A 24,085-nucleotide genomic window follows, 5' to 3' on the forward strand; every position below is an offset into this window, starting at 1 on the left:
GCTTTGCGTGAACAGTTGCCTGTTCCGGCAACCGTTGCTCTCTCCCTTTCTTTTCTTCTTTTTCCCTTTTTTTTTTTTCTTCGTCTACTTTTTCTTCTTCTTTCCTTTGTTTGCTTCTTTTGTTTCCATCACCATATGATGAGATCTGGAGCCCTATTTTAGCTGTCGGCTAAACATCGAGGAACCTACAGCCGAAAGCAATAGCGCAGAGCACACGCCCATATAGTATAGAGTGAGATCAAACCAATTTGTATGTATGAGTTCTTGCATATACCAACAGACGTGTTGGGTACGTATCGTACATGTAACGATATTTGGTTGTCTCATTCAATGTTACCTACGTGTGATGTTCTCATCTTGGTTGCTGATGATATGGTGTGTCGGTGTGTCCAAAGGAGATCCAATCAGCCCAAGAGGGCAACGATAAGAAAAAGGAAAAACACGGGAACTGAAGGGAACAAAAGAGAAAAGAAAATAGGGGACTTCTGGGATAAAATACTGGGATAATGACAACATACGTATTTTCTCATCTGTTCTCGATCCTTTCGAGCCGGATCAGCTTCTTTTACGCAATTTGATGAGCCATGCGTGTCTATTACCTGTATATCCAAATTGTAACCTAGATGCGCGATAATTCACTGGGGGAATGCGCAAAATAGGATGGTGTTATTCGATTATTAAACTTAAGATTGGATGTTAATAATTCATTTTTCATGATTGCAGTGCCGATGAGGAATTCGACAGCACCTATCAAACGAATGTGGTGGTTCGGAACAACGGTAGTTGCAGTTATCTCCCTCCTGGAATTTTCAAAAGTACCTGCAAGATTGACATTACGTGGTTCCCCTTCGACGATCAAAAGTGTGAACTCAAATTCGGCAGCTGGACTTACGACGGGTTTCAGGTATTGTATACCATCCTGTGTGGCCCAGTCTAACCCTGTTTCATGTTCGTTGGGAATCGCAAATAGATTTATAGACCAATCTGTAACATCAATCAGTCATAATATGGCTGCGTATAAATGAATTAAAAACTGTTGGCTGTTTGAAGGAAACATGAAAGGCGAGTTGCTTTCTTGTTTAACTCAATCAGCGTTTCCGTTTTGAAAACTTCTGGTTGTGGACGGCCATCAAACTCAAAATACATACAGTATTTGCCAACCGTGTAGAGAAAATGGGGTTTAATCGCTTGGAGAAAATCGATAAAGTTTCCTTTGCAAATTGTACTCATTATTCTTTATGTGCACTCACAGTTGGATTTGACACTTCAGTCGGAGGAAGGCGGTGACATTAGCAATTTCAACACTAACGGCGAATGGGATCTATTGGGTATGGCCACTGTAACTACTTGCACGCGTTTGTCACTTATTTTTATGTTTGGACTTCTTTCTAAGCGCGCAGCACTCCTTCAATTTTTCTCCTGTCATTGCTCTTTACTCATACAGAATGTGTTTGCCGCTCCCAGTGGGGGCCGAGCATTGGCTGATATACGTAGATTATTATTATTCTATCTGTGTGTGCGTGTGTCAGTCGAAAACTAATTAGACGACCTAGACGTTCTAGATGACAAGTCTTTTGCGAGCGAAAGATCTTGAATTCCAACGTCGCTGTTATTTCAAATTAGAACATCAGAACTTTTTATAGCCTTTGCCTCCTATATCCTGTTCCAGTAGGTTAGTGGACTTCTTCTTCAGCACGTCCAAATTGAGAATGAAGGCGAGTCCCCTCGTCTGAGACTCGACCTAGTTAGATACGACAATAACAGTCGGACGTGCGCGTACTGGAAAGAGTGTCCACCTCCCTCACTTTTTCTTGACACGGGGGGCAAAGGCAAATGAAACGTTCTGATGAAGACCTTATTGTTCTGTTGATAGTGTTGTGCTGCTCTACGAAGCAATGGCCTGGTTTGTATCTAATGGAGACGTTGCACTCGCAGGTAGAATGTGAATCCGTATAGAAGAAACTGTATCTGTATCACGTTTCTCGGCATCATGCTGTAATCAATGCACTCTACTGTTACTAATGATAAGACTATCTCGATGCGAGGCGAGGAAAAAAAAGAAAGAAAAGGAACACGGCTGAGGTTCAAGTCCTCTTCCTCCTTATATTGACAGCCATTTGGAGATTCTCATAGTGGAGCAAAAGTATCATATCATCCTTCCTCATTAGCTACAAGGCTTATAGGAGGGAGACTGTAAGCAGTGCGCGCACAGTAAGTGCTTTGGGTAAAAAATCAAACGTGCCACTTAGGCACGTCTCACAGGAATTTAAAGTATACATTTACAACTTTTCAACCAGCGCCCACCACCATCATAGCTTTTAACAAAACACAAAGTTGCTAATTTCGTTACAGCCGGGCACTCTACTACTTCGGTAAACTCCATAACATCGATAAAGTTATCCTCCCCCAGAATCCTCGAGGGAATCTAAAATCCTGGTTCTTCCCATTTTTTTCTTTTTTTTTTTGTTCGTTCTCGGAATTTTCTTTCTACTAAATTCCAAGCGATGGCCGCGAGTTCGCATTTCTTTTTTTCGAAATTTTCGTGGCCAATACGAATGTTGCAAGTTAAATTTCCAGTAATCAAATTTTACCCTGTTTCTTCTATAAAATCTGAATTTACATTTACGATCCTTTTTCAATCCGATTAAATATCGTTCAAAATTACAAAGAATTAAAAAGCAAAAGGTGAAATGAATCTTCCTTAATAAAAACAACCGCCCATTTCATTAGTTTCGTTCTATAGACGATTTCTCAAAAATGAATAATTTTAATTAAAGAAGCTAACTTAAAAACTGATGTTCAAATATTAAAGAAATTAATAAATCAAATTGAAATATTTAATAATAAATTTCGCTTGCTACAATTAATATCTGGCATGTGGTTGCTGCATGAAAAAAGCTTTTAGGAGGCATGGCGGTGCTTTTAACGTGCATGACTCATTTCCTGTTTTTTATGGCTTCCTTCCGCATCTTTTATATTTTTCTTAAAGCAATAGACCCTAATTGTTTTCCCTGTAAACTGATTAATGGTGATAAATATGATGACGATGGTGAAACCAGGAGTGCCTGGTAAACGGACATGGCAATACTACCCGTGCTGCCCTGAACCCTACGTGGATATCACCTTCAGCATCGAGATCCGGAGACGGACACTCTACTATTTTTTCAACTTGATCGTTCCCTGCGTGCTCATTGCCTCCATGGCCGTCCTCGGTTTCACACTTCCTCCCGAATCCGGAGAGAAACTTTCTCTAGGTAGGCTCTGAGTTTTATACAAGTCCTGCTGGTATACCTCTTTTTTATCTTTTTTTTTTTACTCTATGACCTTTCTTAACTTCTCCTTCTTTTTTTGTTACATTTTGAAACTTTTACAAAATTTTTGTTTCTGTCGGGTTCATCCATTTAACATCTAAAAAAAAATGCCCAGGCTGTGAACAGCCCTGCTACGCTGGAAAAAAAAACAAACAAATCGTTACATCGTCGTCGTAGTCTAACCAACAGATTGTTTAGCAAATTTATCTAATGGCCGGCCTCTCAATTCACACCGTGTCCCCTTCAAAAATAACTGAAAACACATCCACTGACTGTTGCTAAAGGATGTGAGCAACATTTACAACCCGTCTGCCCGCGTTTGGTGATAGTCTACGGACGGAAACTATGTGTGTGGACATCAAAGAGTGGCCCATGGGTGATTCGGGAGTCCGCATTCGCCCCCGGCCAACGTAACGTCGGTTCTACATTATTGCTAATCCTTAAGCAGACTGCTGTACGTCCTCCTTGTGGCAAATCCACCCCATCGAGAAACTTTTTCAGCGACATAAAACGAACAGAGCGCCAGCTGGTCGGCTCTGATAGCGAGCGAACATTTCAGAAACATGTAGGTCCGCCCATATAGAACATTTAGGTGCAATGACGTGGGTAAATTGTCCCGAATGTATCGGTACTGTCAGCCCTTTGATGGGCAATTGGGCTCGCTCACAAATCTGCAGTCAGGCGAAAAACGAGAAACGTTTCATCTTTAGTTCCGTGTTAATTTCAGTTAATCTGATAGCCTTAATTTTAGGAATGATCGACCATCCATGTGCGATACTGATGAGAAATTCGAGTGCAACGTCTACGAAAACGCCAGAGTATCGGAGAATTAGGTTTATTTGTATTAATTACTTTACATTGGAAGAGATGTAGTAAGATGGCTAGAATTTTGAGCTGCCTTCGAGAAACTTTGCATAAGGAGAGAAGTTCATACCATGTATTGACCAGGTGTGCCAGGCAAAAAATCCAGTCACTTTTACACCTGCTGTCCGGAGCCGTACATCGACGTGACGTTCACTCTGCACATCCGCCGACGAACACTCTATTACTGGTGCAACATAATTTTTCCAAGTCTCCTCATTGCATCTATGGCGCTACTCTCGTTCACATTACCCAACGATTGCGGAGCCAAATTGACGCTAGGTATAGGAAGAAGAAGAACACGGCAAAATAAAATCAGTTTTATTATCTTTATAAAAGCTATTCGTAATAGTTAGAGAGCTAGCTCATAAAATTGTTGGCCGTTACATCGAACATAGTTTATTTTTTTATTTTTTATTTTCACTCAAACTAATGTTTTCATAACGAATATTGATTATTCACAGACACAATCGAAAAGAAATTTCAGCAACTATAGGCCCACGGCATCATCTTCGCAAGCGGTCTTTTTCTTTGTTCTTATATATTCCCAATGTACTATACACACACCCATGCATCGTCTAAACCTTTGTCATCAAAAGTGGGTCAACGCCCCTCCCTTTTAAAACAATTTTTTTTTGTTACCAATAACGCTCGTTTCCATCATCTAAAATCAAATAATTTTTGAATATTTGTTTTTCTATTCGTCCGTCGTGGATTAATTTTGACTTCTTGAATTCATAGGCGTTACAATTTTGCTCTCCTTAACCGTCTTCCTAAATATGGTGGCCGAGACAATGCCGGCAACGTCAGATGCAGTTCCTTTATTAGGTACTCGGTCGGTGGTAATCATTAATGATTATGACGGAGGTGATCCCTTTGGTTACCCTAAACCTCGACCGAAAAAACAAACTACCATTTCAAACCTTTCCATTCACTTTCTCACATTCTAATTGAAACCTTGATAATCATCCCGATCCTTGCCCCTTGGACCCGCATCAAAGCTCAAACTGATTAGCGACGAGGCGAAGACAAATGACCAAAGAAAAACAAAAGAGAGAGGCTGGCCTGTTACTTGATAAGGTTTTTTTTTCTTAAAAATTCTCTACTGGAGGAGGGCGAAAAGTAAAAGAAGCAGATTGCGTCTTTGCCTTCCGCCTACAATCAATCTGTATTCTTATAAATCAACGAGGGACACGGTGACACGTCGTCCTCACATAATCGGCTCGTGTCTCCATAGATATTATTAATTTCATCTATTGATAATATGCCTTTTTTTTAATTCCTTGGTTTTTTCGTTGTGCCATCAGCGCCCAATGGCTCAAGGGAAACTGAGGGAGAAACTGAAATGTCTGTAGAAAAGTGTGTATCGTTTCAACGTTATTTATCATTTGTAATCATCATGAATATTTATTTATATCTATATTTATATATCCTTAACTGGTGCTTGGGTCCAGATACTACTGCGCTACTGCAGAGAGTACTAGACCTGTTTCAACAAACGCTAGATGGCAACCCTTATTGATTTTTGTGACAAAAAAAAAACCCACACTTTGTTATTTCTTTTTCGCTTTCTCTCCTCGTTTCCACCTTGCCCGATCACCTACTAGGTGTCACCGTGCTCCTGTCGCTCACCTTCCTTTTAAACAGCGTCACCTCTTCCATGCCGCCGGCATCTGCACAGCCTCTCATAGGTAAAACCCAAAACGCATTGGCACAGCGAACACCACATAGCCCACCTTATTTTGTCCTCCTATTACCGATACCTCCGTAATCCTCTAAGTTTCAATTTGGCCCTTCTATACCAAACCACCCAAATACAAATCTCTTTGTAGCCTTCACGAATGGATGCTTGTATACACTGTATAGCAAACCAGTGTTACTTGGCAGTGGAGGAGGCTATGCAACTATCGTCCATTCGATTCCTGGCCCTCTAGTCCCGCTCCAGCGTGTCATTGATTCTTCTTATCACAATCCCACACAATCTGTGTACACAGACGCATACAGTGTGCATACGTATGCACAATACTTCGTTACACCCTCGAAATCAGTACTAATTCAACGACTTTTCTTTAGATTGCCTGGGCGTCAGTACGAACGGCTGGGAAAATTCTCGGACTAACGACATGTCGCATACTACTACTACTACTCCCACTACTGAACCATTATTGAGTTTTGTAGGATGTAGGCTCTTATGTATAGCCTAGTTGAGCTTTGAAGATGGAACTAACTTATATTGTTATCGAATTTTGGCTTAGTGACTTGATATAAGAAAATTACTTCCGCGCTGGTCGGCCTGTTAAATATCCTAAGAGCTATCCATCCTCAACAAATATAACCTTTTTCGATTTGATGCAGGTGTGACCATTCTGCTTTCACTAACTGTCTTTTCGCTCATGATATACGACACATTGCCCGAAAGTTCGGACGCTGTCCCGGTCTTAGGTTAGCTCAAATACATTATCACACATTGTGTGCACCCTTTGCATAAGTAACCAAAAACACCCGTGCATTATGAGACAGTGAAAACGAACGTGTTCCTTCTTGTAGAAAATATCAAGCAAACGTGTTGTGACTCCCTGGTCCAGTTAAGACATTTTTTTTCACCTTAATCAAGCACTCTCAATCAGAACTCCTTTCAATCATATCTATATTGAAGTTTCGATAAGTAAAATATCTTCATTGGATGAATTTTGAATTTACCCGAAGGAATGCCTTTTCATACTTTTTGAAAGGATTTGAAATTTAACCGAAATGAAATAAATCCCCAATATTTGATCGCACAATTTGCAATCAACTTTTCATCCCCATTCAAGTGCCCATGATAATATATTAATTAAATCCCGATTACACCATTAACTGCATGGACCACACAAATTTCGCAGCAGCATACATTAATGACATTTTAACCGAATTTCTTTCAGTATAATACCCGATGATGCCAACACACTTTTGGCGGACGAGAAGCATATTCATATTCACGCAATTTCACCTCCCATCTTCATACTTCCCCTTTCTCACATTACTTCCTCTTTTCTTTCACTTTTACTCCTCTCTCTCTCTCTCTCTCTTTCTCTTTTCCACCCTTGTCCAGCCCTTAAAAAAAAAACCATTTACAATATCTATTTACCTCACCGAAGGATTTAAAGTTTATTCTAAAGTACTCTATTGCGGAATTTCATAGCACTACACAGATTTTTATTTGTACTTAGAATGCAAACTGTCACACGAGAAAACAGTTTGTCTTGACAAAAAATTTTTTTTTAATCAAAGAAAATGATCTGAGTTTTAAAGCGAAGCACTTTAAGCACAATAAGGTTCAAGATGACCGATGAACGCGCCCTCCTCCCAGTGGCCAAGTAACACGCGGCTTTTAGAATGATGTCTAAATGGTTCATCAATGTTCGAAGAGTCCGAAGAGGCCACTTAAAAAGCAGAGCATGCAACCCAAAACCGAAATGAATTCGTGAAAAAAATACCCTCACCCATCCATCCTCGATCTCTCCCATCACTCAAAATCCAGAACCAATCGCCTGCTTTTAATCACCTCCTCATTATTACATATACATATATATTCCACTGTTGGTATTATTGGTGTCGTTGAATCGTTGTCGTCGTCGTTGTTGTGTTCCCGTTTGTTTGTTCTGTTGAATGTTTGGTTGCACTGGTATTTGGAGCAATTCTCACGTTTTATTTTTCCTGGCTTCTTTCCATGTACACCATCGGCGCCTGCTCAAATCTAAAATAAAAACACACACACACAAACAGGAACGTATTTCAACTGTATCATGTTCATGGTGGCCTCATCCGTGGTTTCAACTGTGCTTATTCTCAATTACCACCATCGCAATGCTGACACTCACGAGATGGCATCATGGGTATAAACTATATTCTGTGAAGCGCAAATTAATTCAATTGAACTTCCTTTTTCAAAAGAATACTAATATTGCGACGATTATTATTGCCATAGGTCCGAACGCTGTTCCTGCATTGGCTGCCCTGGGTGCTGCGGATGAGCAGGCCGACAGACAAGGACGATCAAAAGCCGGCAGCAGGGCCAGCGGCCAACAGCAAGCAGATGAAAGACATTGAAATGAAAGAACGCTCGTCACGGAGCCTGCTGGCCAACGTGCTTGATATTGACGACGACTTCCGGCAACATAGTTGCACGCTCAGCTCAGTCGGTAGTGGCATGGCCCTTAGCATGGGTGTGCCTACCGGGTTCCCAAGAGTCGTCTCCACTCCTAGTGGCGGCCTGGGAAATAATCAGGGTAAGATCAAACGCGCATAGAATACAACACTAACGTCTCCTCCGTTTAGAATTTTTTTACATGCGGCTCTATAAGCGTCTTCTCTGGTCTTACTAGGTCAAGACGAGACCATATCGCTCCACAACTGTTTCGGCTCCCACCGCGAATTGTCCGGTATCCTCAAGGAGCTGCGTGTCATCACTGAAAAGATTAGGACAGACGAGGAGGATTCGCGCGTGTGCAACGACTGGAAATTTGCTGCCATGGTCGTTGACCGCATTTGCTTGATCCTCTTCACGCTCTTCACCATCATTGCAACGATTGCGGTTCTCTTCTCGGCTCCACACATCATAGTCCCTTAAAACGGGAAGAAGAAGGAGAACACGAATAACTTTTTTGTAATCTCGTCTAATAACTTCATACATATACCGCTCATTCCTAGCCGTTTTCTAGTTACGAGAAAAGTAGGCAGGAATCTCGCCTAACCCCAAAATCAAGAGTTGCTCCATTTTCCAATGTTTATACTGGACTTGGGGTCAATCTCGGACAAGTGTTCATCCATCTTCGTCTGCAAGGGCTTACAGTCGGACAGGCAGCAGCGGTCATCCATGGCGGCAGTAGAAGCGCTCGCTCGGATGTACAATTTATTTATTTGGTTTATTTTTTTACATCTAAAAAGAAGAAGAAGCGAACATGATGAACGTAGAATTGTGCTCCGATCGTTCTCTCAATAATCTAGAAGTATAGTAGATTAACCTTGTTACGTAGGTTTCCTTCCGGTTTTGTTTCATTTACTCTCCTTGTATAGTCCATCTCTTCTTCTATCTCCACCGTTGCGTCGGTTAATTTCTCTATATTCCATTCTTCACACATTTGGGAGTCTACTGTTGCCAATTTTTTTAAATGTCCTATCCCCCTATCTCTCTACCAGTGCCACCTTAGTAGTGTTACACTGAAAACAAAATTTTCAAAAAAGTAGGCTATCAACGAAACATTGTCTCGTTTTCTCACTCTATGTCACTCTGTTATAGAATTGGAATCATTGATTGAACCTCTCTCTCTCTCCTTCTCTCTCTCTCTGAATACAGGAATGATATATAAAAACATTGGCAACTGCTCTTCATATTTTACTCTCCTCCCCGCCAATTAACAACGGCTCAACGATTTCCTATGAAATTATATTCATAACGTATATTGCAAAATGTCAACTCCTCTCTCAATCAGTGCTTCCTCGTTCTCCTTCTATCATCACCTTGTTTTATTTTCACTGTGGGTGTCTTTTTTTGACTTCGTCCTCTGTTTGTTATTTCTCTCCATCATCGATGATATGAATATGCTGCCGTCTAAGGCACTTTGTATAGCCGTACACACGTCAAAATGCCTATCTTTTTGTCCTTTGGGTGTACATTGATGGCTGGTGGCGTATATAGAAATGTGTCATCCCTTTCACGTCTGCGAACGTAGCCGTTTTCTAACCTGTTGTACCTCCTAAAGATTGTGCAGCAAATGTTGACATTATTCTTTATATTCTATCGATTTCTTTTTTTATGTTTTTTTCCCCTTTCATTTGCGGGGTGCAAGGAATCAGAATTTGAAATTGTTATTCTCTCGTCGATTATGCGTTTGGTTTTAGACAAATGGATTGTGCGTGTACAATCACAAGTATTTTAGCCTGTAGATCAGGTTCTATTGTTGAAGATACGACTGGATGATGTGCGCCAAACACGTACGAACATGCCAAAGTTCAATCGTTTACATCGTTTACATAGTAATAATTATTTTGAGACGAGTAGTGTATTGAAAGGGAGTAGATTGTTTTGAATTATAGCTGAGAGCTATACAGTGTATTCAGAAATTTAGAGTAGATTTCTTCACCTCTTTTGGTTGGTCTTCTGCGCATATATTTCAATTTCCCTTAAAACTTACTCTTTTCTTGTTCGTTTCTGTTCCTTTCCATTCTCATCTTCGTCCTCTATACGCCTTGTTTTGTCTGTTATTTCAATCAAATATAATATTGAATATATTGTACAATATTTTGCGATTGCAATTTGAGGCCAAACTGCCCAGACCGTTCATCGTTACTGAACATTTCAAGCAAAACAAAACAAACAAGAAAAAAAAAGAATAAGATAAGATGTAGGATTTATAGGTACTAATGTGTGGGGAATCATCGAGCACTTCAAGTCACAAAACTGAATGGATGGCTCAAACAATTTTTGGTAGATGGAGAAGCGAACATGTTTTTTTTTTGTTTTTCCTATTTCAACGATATCCCCCTTTTTCTTCCTATTCCAGCAAGTAACAAACCCACTTTCTTCTCATTGTTCAGTTGGCCATAAGCCATCTATGCAAACCAAAGAAATCAATCAGAAAATAAAGTAGGCATTCTCCAAAAGAACGAGGAAACTGCATTAGTTTTATTCTTTATTGCCGGTCTAAAGCACCGAGTCGCAATGGACTTGTTAGATTTCAGACATTTTTAGACCATTCACAATTAGACACATCATATTTCTAGAACCAACTTCTCAAATAATCGAACATCTAGAAACCTACAACTAATACCCTTCTTTCTCCCGTGTCGAATCCACCCAAAAGACGGTTCATAAGAAGCTGCAGTTATCTTCAATATCTTCTAACAAAAAAAACCCCCCAAAAACCCAATACCTTATTTGACTTTTTGATTACATATATACAATAATCCCCTGTTGTTGCCTTTCTCTTGTACAGGAAACCTCTTGTGTTTTCTTTTAGTTTGGTGATCAATTTCATTTTGTGGGTGGGGATGATGGGGAGATAAACGCGTGTCAATAATATTGTTGTTGAAATACAGTCGGTATTAGCCAATGTTTATCCGCGTTTGTTGTTACTTCTCGGTCAAATCGGATGTTATAAATTATTATTATGAAGTATGTTTTTTCCACCGAGTTTTCGGGGTGGGGGATTCGTTTGTACATCAAGCGTGTGCGTTGCGTAAGACTGAAATGTAGCATGACACGCTTTTCATCTCCCCTAAGTTTGAACGTCCATCTTTCTCAACTAAAAAAACGCGATATGAGTAATAACTGGGCAAGTTTTGCTCAATTTCAAAAGTCCTTCAATCTTTCCCGTTGTTTGCCCTTTTGCCAGCAACCCTTCTCCCTCCCCCCCCCCTTTCCTCCCTTCAAAAAGACTATACTGTATATATGGGCGCGGTCGCATTGATCGAAGAGCCCTCACGCTTTTACTCTTCTTTTTTTCTATTCCTCTCTTCTTTCTCCCCTTTCTTCTTCTCCTTCTTCTTCTACTACATTACTTTATTCCCTACTTTCATCTTTTCCTCCTTCCATTCTTCGCCTCCTTTATTACAGACGGGTCGAGAAGACCCTTCTATCTATTTCTCTCGATTTTGCAATAGTATCTCCCCTCTGTTACATCACGAATAACACGATCAATAATTTTTAAATGTGCCGATCATTAGCATGTGCGAGGTCAACAGCTTTCCTGTATTCAACCCAAAAAATCAATTCCGCTTCCGGCGGTCAGCTCAAAGCTATACACGCAAATTTAATGGTGCAGATATAAAACGAAAAAGAAAAAAATAACCCAAACAAATCCTAGATGTATGTATAGTATAGGGTCGATTATATTCCACGGGGCAGTTAGTAATAGGGCGTCGATAGTCAGCACTACTGGTGCGAATCGTACAATTGACGAGGGATTTAGACTCGCATTTCACAACCCACGGATGTATAGAGTATATAAGAAATAAGATAAGGGAGATCGACGGCGACTGGGTGTGAGTTTTTATGCTCATGCGCGTCCCTCCGGAGGGGGTTGCCGGTTGCGCACTGGGTCCTGCGTCGCGTGCTCAACGGCGCCCAGCACCGCCACGGTCTCTCATTTCCCGCAGCATCCAGCTGCAACCGTCTCTTCGGGCTCTAGTCCTAGAGAATCGCAGAGGCTGATTATCATTGAAGACCGAGAGTCGGGAAAGAGCGTGCCGTGCCGTGGCTCCACCGTTGGTTGTTTTGAGATCGAGCAGAGCTCTTGGTTGCTGGTATAGCATTGCACATTGTACAAGGGGTAAAAAAAAACGCTGCGAAGAAAGAAACAGTGTCGTGGATAGCACTATAGTGAATGTTCCATCAAAACCAGAGTTCAACTGAATGATCACGGCAAGTTCCGTGAGCCTCTCGGTGTCTAGTAGCAGGTCCGGATCTCGTGCACCATGCCAAACAGCCTTTGATAAGTGTAGCGGGATATAACCAATCCAAGGGGACCGGAGATCCCAGAGAGAGGGGAAGAAGAAGAAGAAAGGTCGTGAGAGGAAAAAGTGTAAAGTGAGGAAAGGCAGCGGACGGCGGAGAACTTTGGAGGGGTAAGGAAAAAGAATGAAATTGCTCAGTCTGAATCGTGGATGCTTCACAACGGCCATGGCAACAACGAAGAGTGCTTGGCGTTCCAGAGCTGCTGTGTTAATCGTGACGTTGATGGCCCTCTTTGCCGGTTTTGGTAAGTTACAGTGTTGCCGAATGCTATCTATATTATTCTTGAATATCTTGATTACGACATCGACGACGACTGCCGCCAAACCAGTCCCCCTCTCTATCGTCGATGTCGTCCGACCTCTTGTTTTCCTCCTGAACGATTGGGTCGTCAGTTCTGTAGCAAATCGATTTCTATAGCCCGGCTCCTCCCAAACAAAAGGAGCATCGTCGCCGGTAGTAAAAATGGAGCGCCATCCATGCACCATCGTCATTTCCGCCCGGTTTACAAAAGAGTATCTATTTGGGGAAAAGGTTTCTGGTTGACCGCCCGAGTTCTACTCTCTCCTATTTTTTTTCCAAGAAAAATAATCAACGGACGAGTTTGTGACAAGCCACACCAAAACAGTAGGGCAACACTCAATTTGACGTCTATAGAAGACCCAGACCCCCCAGTCTGTGCTGCATATACAGGCAGGCCAGCAATTGCAGAGCTACTATATGTATGGACTATGGAGAACATATAGACATGCAGTTTCCGGCGTCTGGCTGTTAGTCGGTTGGTTCTCTTTTTCCTTGTGGTATATCGGGGAGTAAATGGGTGCAAAAACAGCAGATGGAGTCTTTCAAACGTCGCCTTGTCTCGCTCTCCGGGCCGGATTGGAAGTCTCAACGGACACGGAAAAAAGTTGGCCGGGCGTCCTCAAAAGTCACGTTCATTCTTATCTAGCACTGCCGCATCGTTTCAACCGTTCATGTCTCGAAACCCCTAACTATATTTCGCCCCGCTTTCGCTCCCGTTTCCCATTTTTCCGAGAAAAGAAACATTTCTTTCTTTTTTTCTCCGAGCTTATATAGCTCATCTCCGGCACATGTAGCGCCGCCCATGATTGCGTAATGAAAAAACATTTCGTATACTGCATATATACGGACGCGAATATGGGCCAAGCGCATCCACCATCAGCATACCTCAGAGCCAGCAACCTAGATAATTAGATCCGCCAGAGTTCAGTGGAATGCAGAAAGCACTCGGCATTGTTTTCAAAAGGAGATGATGGATACCTTGACTTGAGATTGCTGACACTAAACCGATTTTGATTTGAGCCAATTTAGTCCGATTCCACCCCTTATTCTCCGTTTCTCTCTCTCTCTCTCTCTGTTGGGTGTACATGTTGGCGTTCGTCCCCATTATTTTTCATATCCGTTGTAGTTAGTTTCCTCATAAATGATGGTGATAGGAAGAAGAAGGATGTCGGCACCAGCCAACCAGTCGCTAGGCTACTGCCGACTCTATCCTGAACTCTCCGGCGGCTGCTGCTGCCGCTGCGAGATGAGAGACGAGCTAGGGAGAGAGACGAGGCGGAACTATCGATTGTTGTTGCCCAGCAGAAAGCGCGCCTTATTCGCTCCCGCACACATATCATGAACGGGCGAAGTTGTCTTGTAAATAAAAGCTAACAGCAGTAGCAGCAGCTGCAACTGCCATAGAGCGTTCGCCGTTCGGGAGTTTTTGATTTGTATGTTAGTCGGAGCAGAAAGTATAGACGAGGACTAAGGAGTTGAGCAGCCTAGATTTACAGACCAGCAGTACGAAATGGAAAGGCGTAACGTTTCGCCGGAAAAAAAAATCTTCTTGATAAATATGTATGTTGTCCTTTTTTTAAAATGGAAAAAAAAGCCGCCCGCGTTCAGGACGGTTATTTCGGCTGTCTTCTCCCAGACGGGAGACGGGAGCAGTGCCGCAAATTGATGTTCACGTCAAAATGAACCCAGTCATGTCAGTCACGTATATCGACTTCATGTATAGTGCAGTACATCTATACACACACACACACACTCGTTTGATGCGGGCGCTAGGGCTGATCTCATTCCCTTGTTATTATTAGGCGATAACACCCCGGCGCCTTTTTCACTTATTCAACGTAGACGTTGTGAGATTTCGGGACATTCTTCAGACGGCCGAAAAGTTGTTTTGATACGTTGCCCTAGTCCGTCTTTCGCATGCAACGCTGCCGCCATTAATACAGTCAAGCGGAGCACTATACTACTGCACTATGCACATTTAAGGGGAAGTGTCGAGTGTGCAGCGTAGAAACAGCTGTCCTCCATCATGTGAAATTTCTTCTCGCTTTGAAGTGACGAGCAAAGAGCTTTTCATGGCGGAGGGAACAAAACGTGCCGACGGCCGCTTTTCCTATGTGTACGAGAGAGTATTCCAGCTAACCCAGCACAAATACGCGCATATACTGTATATCCAGAAATCTAAACCCCGTCGTGTTATTCCTCTTCTCTGTACGCTCCGGCAATAGCCTAAGTGCTGGTGCTCGAGCAGCAGCAGCCCGGGCTCATCCACAAATTTAGAGCATCATCACTATATCGTGTACACTCGTCAAACTCACAAATTGGCTCGCTGTGTACTTATGGAAAAGGAAGTTGAGAAGAGGCCGTCATCACGCCGGTTCCATCTCTAACTAGCAGCAAACACACACAGCATGGGCAGCATTGCGCGTGTTAGACGTATATACAAGGGCGTGGTGCGTATACTCGTAGATATAGTTGGACGGGCGGCACATTCAATATTAATCACGATTGCTTTCGCTGACCCTTGCACGAGTGCTTAGACTGCCGACGAAGACTCCGCCGAAACATATCAAATCGCTCTAATCAAAACAAGAAGATGAACTGGACCATGAGGGCGGCGAAGAAGGAAAATAAGAAAAGCCGGGCACAATATGAATGCCGGATCCATTCTCGATCACGGCGTTGCTGATGACCTAGATATATTATATAAGATTTTTTTATTTTTGCCCCGCCGTGCGGATATGTGAAAAGGAGCAAACGTTTGCATCCAGCTATAGCGCTAGCCACAGCAAACAAAGAAACAAATCAATAGTGTAAATAGCTACGCATATAGAGTTGTATCCGTACACTCGGCTCTCACCCAGACACAAACTTGCAGTATATAGCCCGGGCCGTCGTTTTCTCTCTCTAGTGTAGATATATAGCGCTGCACCTCCCGAACAGTTCGGACGGATGAGATGGATGTAAGTGTAAAAGGAATTGGAGCGGAGAGACAGATGAGATGAGAGGGGGGCCATTCCATTTCCAGTCACTTGATAAATATTGACGTCGTTCTTTTCTCTTCTTCTTTCTCCCTGTCTCCCTATTTCCCCCCTTCTTTTTTGTATTTTATTTTTGCTTGTTCACGTGTGTGTACAAACAAGCTACGGGGAAAATAAAAACGACAAAGGGTCGGGTGAAAGAATACGAGAGGGAGCTGCTATATAAACAAGAATAAAAGCAGTACAGTCTAGCAGGCAACAGCAATCAATGCAGATGCAGAAAGGAAAGAACAGTCTAGGAAAGAAGGAAGAAAGGAAGTAAGCAAGAGAAGGCGGGTGTCAGTTCGACCAGACTTGGCGAATCCGTTCAGACGAAGCGATGGAGGCAGCCGGAAAGGAAAAGAATATATAGGAAGAAGAAAAAGAAGAAAAAGAAGAAAAAAAAAAGATCAAGTTGGAAGTGCAGAGAACCGAAGAATCTCTTCTCGGAATATCGATCGGTTACAAACTATAGAATACAAAAAAAAAAGAAGAATAGACCAAAAATGCAATAGCCAATAAGAAAAAGAGGAGAATAATGAATGTTTATAGGCAAAGAGATACAGGCTCTTTTTGGCTTGATTGATATGTTGACAAGAAAATCGTCCGCAATTTGCGTCGATCGATTTCACCGGGCTATCTCAAGCACGGTGTTGTTCAATTCACTGGTCGATTCGTTTGAAGAATGCCAACGATTACCACGTTCACTTGCTTCATCCGCGTGCGCAAAGTTTGGGTCTTTGGAACACATCGCATCTCAAAATCAAGAGCAAATGCCATTGGTACGTAGCGAGTTTCCACTATGTATAGAGGAATTTTCTCTGGTTGACAGACGAATTCCTTCGGGACAGCCAACGAGTTTGCTCTGCATCGATCAACTTAGCCCGCTCTGTGTACAGTGTACACTGTACACATTAAGCTAAAGCGAAATCGATACCATAGTTCTTGAATGATTCTCTTTATAAGGCAAAAGACACGAGTAAATAAAACTCGTTGCGAATCGAAATATACCAGCTAAAACATTCAGCAACCCCCACGATTTCCATTAAAGAGGCTCGACGCGCGTCCATATTTTTCTTTTCTCTCGCTTCTGCTGCTGTTGCTGCTGCTGCGCTCTGCGTTCACTTATGACTTGTCAGTTGACGTCTATATAGAGCGAGAGATTATTTATGGCCGAACGAGGTTTTGCTTTCGACGGAAAGGCGGAGGATGTGCGGTACGATATACGAATATGACAGGCCTGGCGGAATTTGGCGCATCGAGCTGTGTGTGTATTGCCGAGATGGCAGAGAGGCCCATTGAATCTATTGGTGTTGTACAGAAACACAATCATCTCGCGTCTCTCTCTCTCTCTCTCTATCCTCGTCGCTCCACCCACCCCCTGCAAACGACAGTTGCAACAATCATCAGACATAGAAAGGAAAACAATCGACTTCCTCTCTTCGGCCTTGCAGGAGATTCACGACATACTCGTATATACAGTATATATAGCCCTATATATCCTTAGCCGGCCCATACCACCCAAAAAAAAGGGGGAAAAAAATAAAGGGAAAGAAGGAAAAGAAAATGGGAAATGTTGACTCGACGTACACGTCTACATCAATCAAAATGATGGCCATCAAAAGAAGAAAAAACCCCGCTCGTTCGTGTGTGTGTATGTATTTCTGTTGCACTTGCACAGTCACGGGATGGTGTCCAACCAAGCGAGCTTTGGTTATACGCTGCTCCAATATCTTTGTAACACACACATGTATACAATATATATAGACGTGACGTGATCTACAATGCAATCCGGCATCGCCTTCGCAATTTCAGCGCGAACATGTATAAACCCATATCTATTCAAATCCCATCCCATCGCCAATGGTAAATACAAATCACATTCTTTGCCCGTTTCGGCGGATCCATCCGCTCCGTGGGAAAGAAGAAGAAAAGAAGAAGAAGAAACATCGAGAAACATCACGCCGGATGCGAAGTCCGAGATGTGGACCGTATCGATTTCATGTTGAAGCATGTTTATGGAAGAGATCGATCGATCGATTAGTTCTTGTGTTATAGCGATACTCTATAAAATGATACTCTACTATATACAAACATATTGTGCTGTCTATACTGGATCTAATCTATTTTGGCTTTATCATTGCATCTGCCTTGGACTTGGGCGCGTATCTTTTCATCGACGTCTGCAATATCGACGTAAAGGATCTTGCTCGGAGGACGAGGAACGGCTGGTTCGCGATCTCTTCCGGGGCTACAACAAACTCGTCCGGCCTGTCAAAAACATGAGCATGAAAGTCGACGTCAAGTTTGGACTCACATTTACTCAGCTCATCAGCGTCGTAAGTCAGATCAATATGATGGTCCCTAGATATTATTTGGAATTTTGTGCTGATTCTGCGTATTTATTTGAATTTAGAACGAGAAAAATCAAGTGATGAAATCCAACGTGTGGCTGCGATTGGTAAGTGTCTTGCTGTTTACTGATTTTGGCGTGTAAATAATCGGACTGCGTCGCGGATGATGCCAATTGCCACCATGATTAATCATCAAGCATCTTGATTAGACTGACTGATTCATCTTCGCCATTTTCTTCTCTGTCTTGCTTTTACTCAGACTTGGCAGGACTATCAACTGCAGTGGGACGTGGCGGATTACGGTGGTATCAACGTTCTGCGCCTGCCTCCCGATCGTGTATGGAAGCCTGACATCGTGCTTTTTAATAAGTAAGAGTCTTGGGCGTGCCCTTGTTGTTCATCTTCATGACGTGGCATCAGCGCATTGTTTGGCTTACCTCGACTACTCGGCAATATATATGCATTACTGATGCCCATACACGGACACTGGCTGCTGGCGATATATAGGGGAGAGAAATCAAATTTGATATTCTTCGGTCGAGAGAGCGAGGGACGCGCTTAGTTTGAAATCGATACGCAGCTCACTTATCACGCCTGGCTCACCGTACGGATATGGTTCACGCCTCTTCAAACTGGGAAAAGAAAAAGGAAAAAAAAAGTTCACAAGAAAACGTAATGGGGCTGAATTCGAACCCCTTTCGACGCATCGAGCGCAAAGAGACAAGAACCTTGAGAGGATGAAAAATCTATCACAAGTGTAGGAGACGACGAGCTTTTCGGGTTTTCACGGATGGCTGATTTCTGTTATTAGCTTTTTATTTGTTGCGTGATTCCGTTGGAACGAGAAAACTCTATTTTACCACTCTCAGCTCCTCTATCACTCATTCAATTCTTTCCATTTCTTTCAATCATCTCACGCCGCGCCCGAAATAAAAAGAAGAGAAGAGAAACAAGAAAAGAAAATAGTTTCTTTCATCCTTTCGGGATTGCCAGGCGGCGCGGCGGGTTCAGAAAGGAAAATGAAAAAAAAAAGTTCAATCAACTTTTCATTGGTCCCCGCAAAGTCCAGCCGCTTTTGCGGTCATAGAATTGTTCCGCTTTGATTCGTTTGAAAAAAATAAGCAACTAACTGGGATACTGGGGCGGGTATATATTTATACTTTCTTTATTTGTGGTGATTGTTTCGGTTTGTGCGCGCAGCAACCGCCCGGCACAGGTTTAACATTAGAACGCCCTGGGTACGGTGACGCAAAGCAAAAGCAAAAGAAATTGAGCCACAAACATTCCATCTGGGATTTCTGCTGCTATTCTCTCGCCCGCTCTCGCCCTTCGCGTCGACTTCAGCCCAGCATGTCTGCCACACGTATAGCCTTCTCTCCTGTATATCCATAAAGAACACATATATTTATATGGGATAAGATTAAGAGAGTATTGTATATTTTATAACTTCTCCGACTACTTGACTTGGCTGTGTGTATACAGCAGCAGTAGCAGAGTTAGAGTCTATAGTCGCTGGGTAGTATCGATCCTGACCTCCTTGACTCCTCCCTTCCGCTCCTTCCTGTGTGCTATTTTCTTTTCTTCCATCTTCCTGTCTCTCTATCCCACTGTGGCTCTCTGGCTCGTTCGCCTCTGGGTAATGTAATGGTGGGGCCTTACCCCGAACAACTGGGGAGAGCCCCCAGTCCGCCGGAGCATATAGATGATATAAAGAGAAAGGAGGGCGAATAAGTAACGAACCACGTGGATAAACACGATAAGGCTTTCCGAGTTGACATTGCATCTTACGCACTCCCACATTTCATTCAACCAGACAAGATCTTGTGTAGAGCGCCGAATTATATACTGGCGCAAGCTGTACTACTGGTAGCACAGCGAGAGTCCCGTCATTAGTTATACAATAGGTCGACCGTGCGTCCATCAAAAGTACATCAAACGTTAAGCAAAAATCCATAGCAAAAATGTGTTTTCCCCCATTCATTTTGAAACGTTCCCAATTGAATTTAAGTGGACAAAGTCTACGACAGTGCATTGGTGAGAGGAACAAGCAATTGACCGACCTAATTTTGAACGTTTGTCTTCGTTTTGAACCCACTAACGACGAGCAGCGCCGACGGCAACTACGAAGTCCGATACAAGTGCAATGTCCTCATCTACTCTGGCGGTGAAGTCCTCTGGGTGCCTCCAGCCATCTACCAGGTACAGAAAAACAACATTTCCTTCTTCTCTCTTAATTGATTTAAGTGTTGGCTTTTCTTTTAAATCTTGAATCTTGATTGGATCGATGGCCAACAGAGTTCGTGCACGATCGACGTGACGTACTTCCCGTTCGACCAGCAGACGTGTTTGCTGAAATTCGGCTCCTGGACGTTCAACGGCGACCAGGTGTCGCTGGATTTCTACCTGGACAAGCACCACGTCGACTTGTCGGATTACTGGAAGTCCGGCACTTGGGACATTATCGAGGTGCCTGGGAAACGCAACGTGCACAACCACACGAAACCCACCCAGATGGACATCACGTTCTCGATCACGATCCGCCGCAAGACGCTCTTCTACACGGTCAACTTGATTCTACCCACGGTCCTCATTTCCTTCCTCTGCGTCTTGGTTTTCTACTTGCCGGCCGAAGCCGGCGAGAAAGTCACGCTGGGCATCAGCATTCTCCTGTCGCTGGTTGTGTTCCTGCTGCTCGTCTCCAAGATTCTTCCGCCGACTTCGCTCGTCCTGCCGCTCATCGCCAAGTATCTGCTTTTCACTTTCATCATGAACACCTTGTCCATCCTGGTGACGGTGGTCATCATCAACTGGAACTTCAGGGGCCCGCGCACCCACCGCATGCCCAACTGGATTCGCGTCGTCTTCCTCAAATATCTTCCGATCCTGCTCCTGATGAAACGACCCAAGAAGACCCGACTCCGGTGGATGATGGAACCGCCAGCCGGCGGCTACGGCAGCTACGGCAATTTCGGCGGAGGCACGGCTGGGGCCGCCAGTACGACCAGTATGGGTATGAGCATGAGCATGGCCGGAGGGCTCAGCACTTCTTCCTCCGGCATGGGTCAACCTCCGCCGCCTCCGCCGCCTCCTCCGCCCCCACCTTTGCTCCCTTATCCTTCTTCCGGCGTCGGCGTGGGCGGCAAAATGGAGGTGATGGAGCTGGCTGATCTGCATCATCCGGATTGCCGGATGAGCCGACAGAACAGCGAGCAGCTGAGGGAGCGTGAGCGGGAGCATCACGATCCGCACTGCTGCGAGCGGCTGCACGCCGCCTCGTCCAACGAGGAACTGATGAACTTGAACGAGCGATCGGGCGGAATCAGCAGCCGTGACATGCTCGATCCACCCGAAACGCTCCTTCTCACCCCGGAGGCCTACAAAGCCACAGAGGCCGTTGAGTTCATCGCGGAGCATCTGAGAAACGAAGACGAATACACGCAGGTCAGTTTTCTGTCTTTTGTTCAAGTCGGAGGGATATTGCGCTGGGAGAAGGTCGAAGGATCTTTACAACTTTTGGCCTTTTTCAGATTCGCGAGGACTGGAAGTACGTGGCCATGGTCATCGATCGTTTGCAGTTGTACGTGTTTTTCGCCGTAACGACCGCTGGCACTATTGGCATTCTCATCAACGCGCCGCACATCTTCGAATACGTCGACCAGGATAAGGTCGTCCAGATGTACCGGTGGGAAACCGGTTAATAACCCAAACATAAATGAGTTTATAACAGGCAGACAGCGAGCGAGCGAGAGCGAAAGACGAGCGAGAATGAGAGAGAGTCTAATACCTAACGTACAGTACGTCGATTCTTTTCTATGTTGGTTGCATTTACATAGTCAACTCCCCCTCTGTTTGGTATATTAATAAATTAATATATCGAGTCTTTACCCAGCATCTTCTCTCTCTCTCTCTCATGTGTGTGTGTGTGGTGTGTGCGCTGTCATATCCAACTATCCTTTTAATTCTTCTCCTGTTCTTCTTCCTCTTGACTGCTGACTGCCAATCAGTCCCCCCCCCCTCTCTCTCCCTCTCTCTATGCTCCCCCGTGTTGGTTTTGTTTTGCATTTCGCTGGAATTTTCATGAGATATTACATACATATACGGGTGTACAGAATGAAAAAGGCAAAACACAATAGAAGAAACCCATTTGGAATAAAGCCCCTGCCCTCCTCATCCACCTATATCCTCTACTCCATTCTCCCGCGTCTTATCTGGGTATCAAATATGCATATACAATTGATGAAAATGTGTGTAGCACACTCTGTGACTTTCTCTCTATTTTGATTTATTTTTTTTTCTTTCTCACTCTCATTCTCGGCTGTGTTCATTTCTCCAATGATTTCCTCTCCTTCGGCTTTTTCCTGTTCTTCCCCGCCCACACCGCCCGTGTTTCGGTTGATCGTAGATTTATTATTGGCTTTTGTTACGTCACCGAGTGTCATCGCCGTCGATTCGCCGCTTCCCTTGTGCGCCGAACAAACAAACACAGAGGCCAAAAAAGAAAAGTTTTGATTTATAGAAGACAGCGAAATCGATAACAAAAAATTTACGAGACATTTTAGATGGATAAATGTTTGAGTCGAAACAGCCCCCCCCCCCCTCCCCCCGAGAATATCCGAGTGGTTCTCGGAAGGTTCGATATTTTCATGATGATAACAATAATGATGCGCTATTGATTGGTTTGTTTTCATCCCCACACCCTTTGCTCTTTTGCTCGCCATGTTCAGTGGTAACTAACAATGCGCCAAAATTCAATTGTTGTGTGTCATATTCGTGCCGCTGCATGATGATTATGGACAAGATCGTTATTTTAGATGTCGAAAAAAATTAAAACATGTAATATGTGGACAACTATGAACATTATAGCACTCACATAACGTAAAACAAAATTGTTCCCCACCCGAGAAGATGACCCATATTTCTCTCGTAAACAACAATAATAACACACGAGAAACCACAAAGAAAAAAAGAAACAAAAAAATTTAAAAAGTAACAAAAAAACAGCAACAACACTTGGTTGAAATTTTCTTCCGTGTTTCAATGTCCTTTGATTTTGTGCCAAAAACTGTGCAGCTGCTGTGTTCTTATTCGTCAAATGGTGGCAATGAAAATGATGTGACGATAGAGCAGGTTATATACATAATGATGACACTTATACCTTATCTCTTTTCTTTTTCTTTCGTGCCATTCTTATGCCATCACTCGACACGGGCTATTCCGATACCAATAGTCTAGACTCAAGTCGCTTCGGACCCATTCACTTGGCCAAATCAAGTAATGTTAACCTATTCAGGGACCCGCTTCACAATTGGTGCTCTTCGTCATTGAATTCCTTTCGGATATTATAATATATCCTTGACCTGCATGAAACGGGGACGTAATTATTTCCCCCTTTTGAAATTGATGACGGGACTGCATATACGGTATCCAGTTCCGCGCGAAGAACTTCAAAGATTCACCAAGTGAGTGTTAAATGGACAACTCGAAACGGAGAGCATACACGTAAATATAATCATGATTATTAGTCTTTGTCAGCAAATCAGACTCGGCGTTTTCTTTTCATTTTGGAAACGAACGTGAACCAACGAGAAAAAAAAGCTCATCACGCAATGATAAACGAGCGGGAGCGGAGGCAAGAAAATGATTTTTCTGGCTCGACTTGTCGCCTTTCCCACTTTTTTTTTGTTTTTTATTTATTTTTATTTTACTTTCCCAACCAACATTTTTATTTCTTTCTTTTTGCCTCTTCTG

The 24,085-nt window shown here is 43.2% G+C and overlaps 2 protein-coding genes across 4 annotated transcripts in view; both read left to right on the forward strand.

The window, feature by feature from the left end:
* LOC124188709 (neuronal acetylcholine receptor subunit alpha-7-like) overlaps positions 1-11,267 on the forward strand; it is a 50,722-nt gene extending 39,455 nt beyond the window's left edge. For 2 of the 3 annotated variants that reach the window (XM_046581551.1, XM_046581707.1), the window contains 7 exons: positions 724-904; positions 1,253-1,328; positions 3,060-3,254; positions 4,914-5,000; positions 7,938-8,047; positions 8,140-8,440; positions 8,537-11,267. In XM_046581551.1, the coding sequence (XP_046437507.1) occupies positions 724-904; positions 1,253-1,328; positions 3,060-3,254; positions 4,914-5,000; positions 7,938-8,047; positions 8,140-8,440; positions 8,537-8,781 (1,195 nt within the window). In that variant the 3' untranslated portion in view covers positions 8,782-11,267. Of the gene's footprint in view, positions 1-723; positions 905-1,252; positions 1,329-3,059; positions 3,255-4,913; positions 5,001-5,779; positions 5,864-7,937; positions 8,048-8,139; positions 8,441-8,536 lie in introns of all 3 variants that reach the window. The other variant, XM_046581632.1, reaches the window with a different exon arrangement.
* A 993-nt stretch (positions 11,268-12,260) lies between these two features.
* Positions 12,261-23,489, forward strand: LOC124201951 (acetylcholine receptor subunit beta-like 1). Its single transcript, XM_046598244.1, has 7 exons — positions 12,261-12,910; positions 18,186-18,322; positions 18,400-18,444; positions 18,597-18,706; positions 20,446-20,536; positions 20,633-21,778; positions 21,865-23,489. Exons 1-7 carry the CDS (start codon positions 12,790-12,792, stop codon positions 22,033-22,035), a joined length of 1,821 nt encoding a protein of 606 aa, XP_046454200.1. The 5' UTR covers positions 12,261-12,789; the 3' UTR covers positions 22,036-23,489.
* Positions 23,490-24,085: the final 596 nt, after the last annotated feature.

Source organism: Daphnia pulex, chromosome 1 (genome assembly GCF_021134715.1).
Source record: "Daphnia pulex isolate KAP4 chromosome 1, ASM2113471v1".
Taxonomy (NCBI): Eukaryota; Metazoa; Arthropoda; class Branchiopoda; order Diplostraca; family Daphniidae; genus Daphnia; species Daphnia pulex.

What these genes read in the sequence shown, in the direction of transcription:
- LOC124201951 (XM_046598244.1), top strand. Translation starts at nt 12,790, where the DNA reads ATGAAATTGCTCAGTCTGAATCGTGGATGCTTCACAACGGCCATGGCA. An exon ending in CCAACGTGTGGCTGCGATTG is followed by an intron (nt 18,445 to 18,596) that starts GTAAGTGTCTTG and finishes GCTTTTACTCAG; the next exon opens with ACTTGGCAGGACTATCAACT. An exon ending in TGCCTCCAGCCATCTACCAG is followed by an intron (nt 20,537 to 20,632) that starts GTACAGAAAAAC and finishes GATGGCCAACAG; the next exon opens with AGTTCGTGCACGATCGACGT.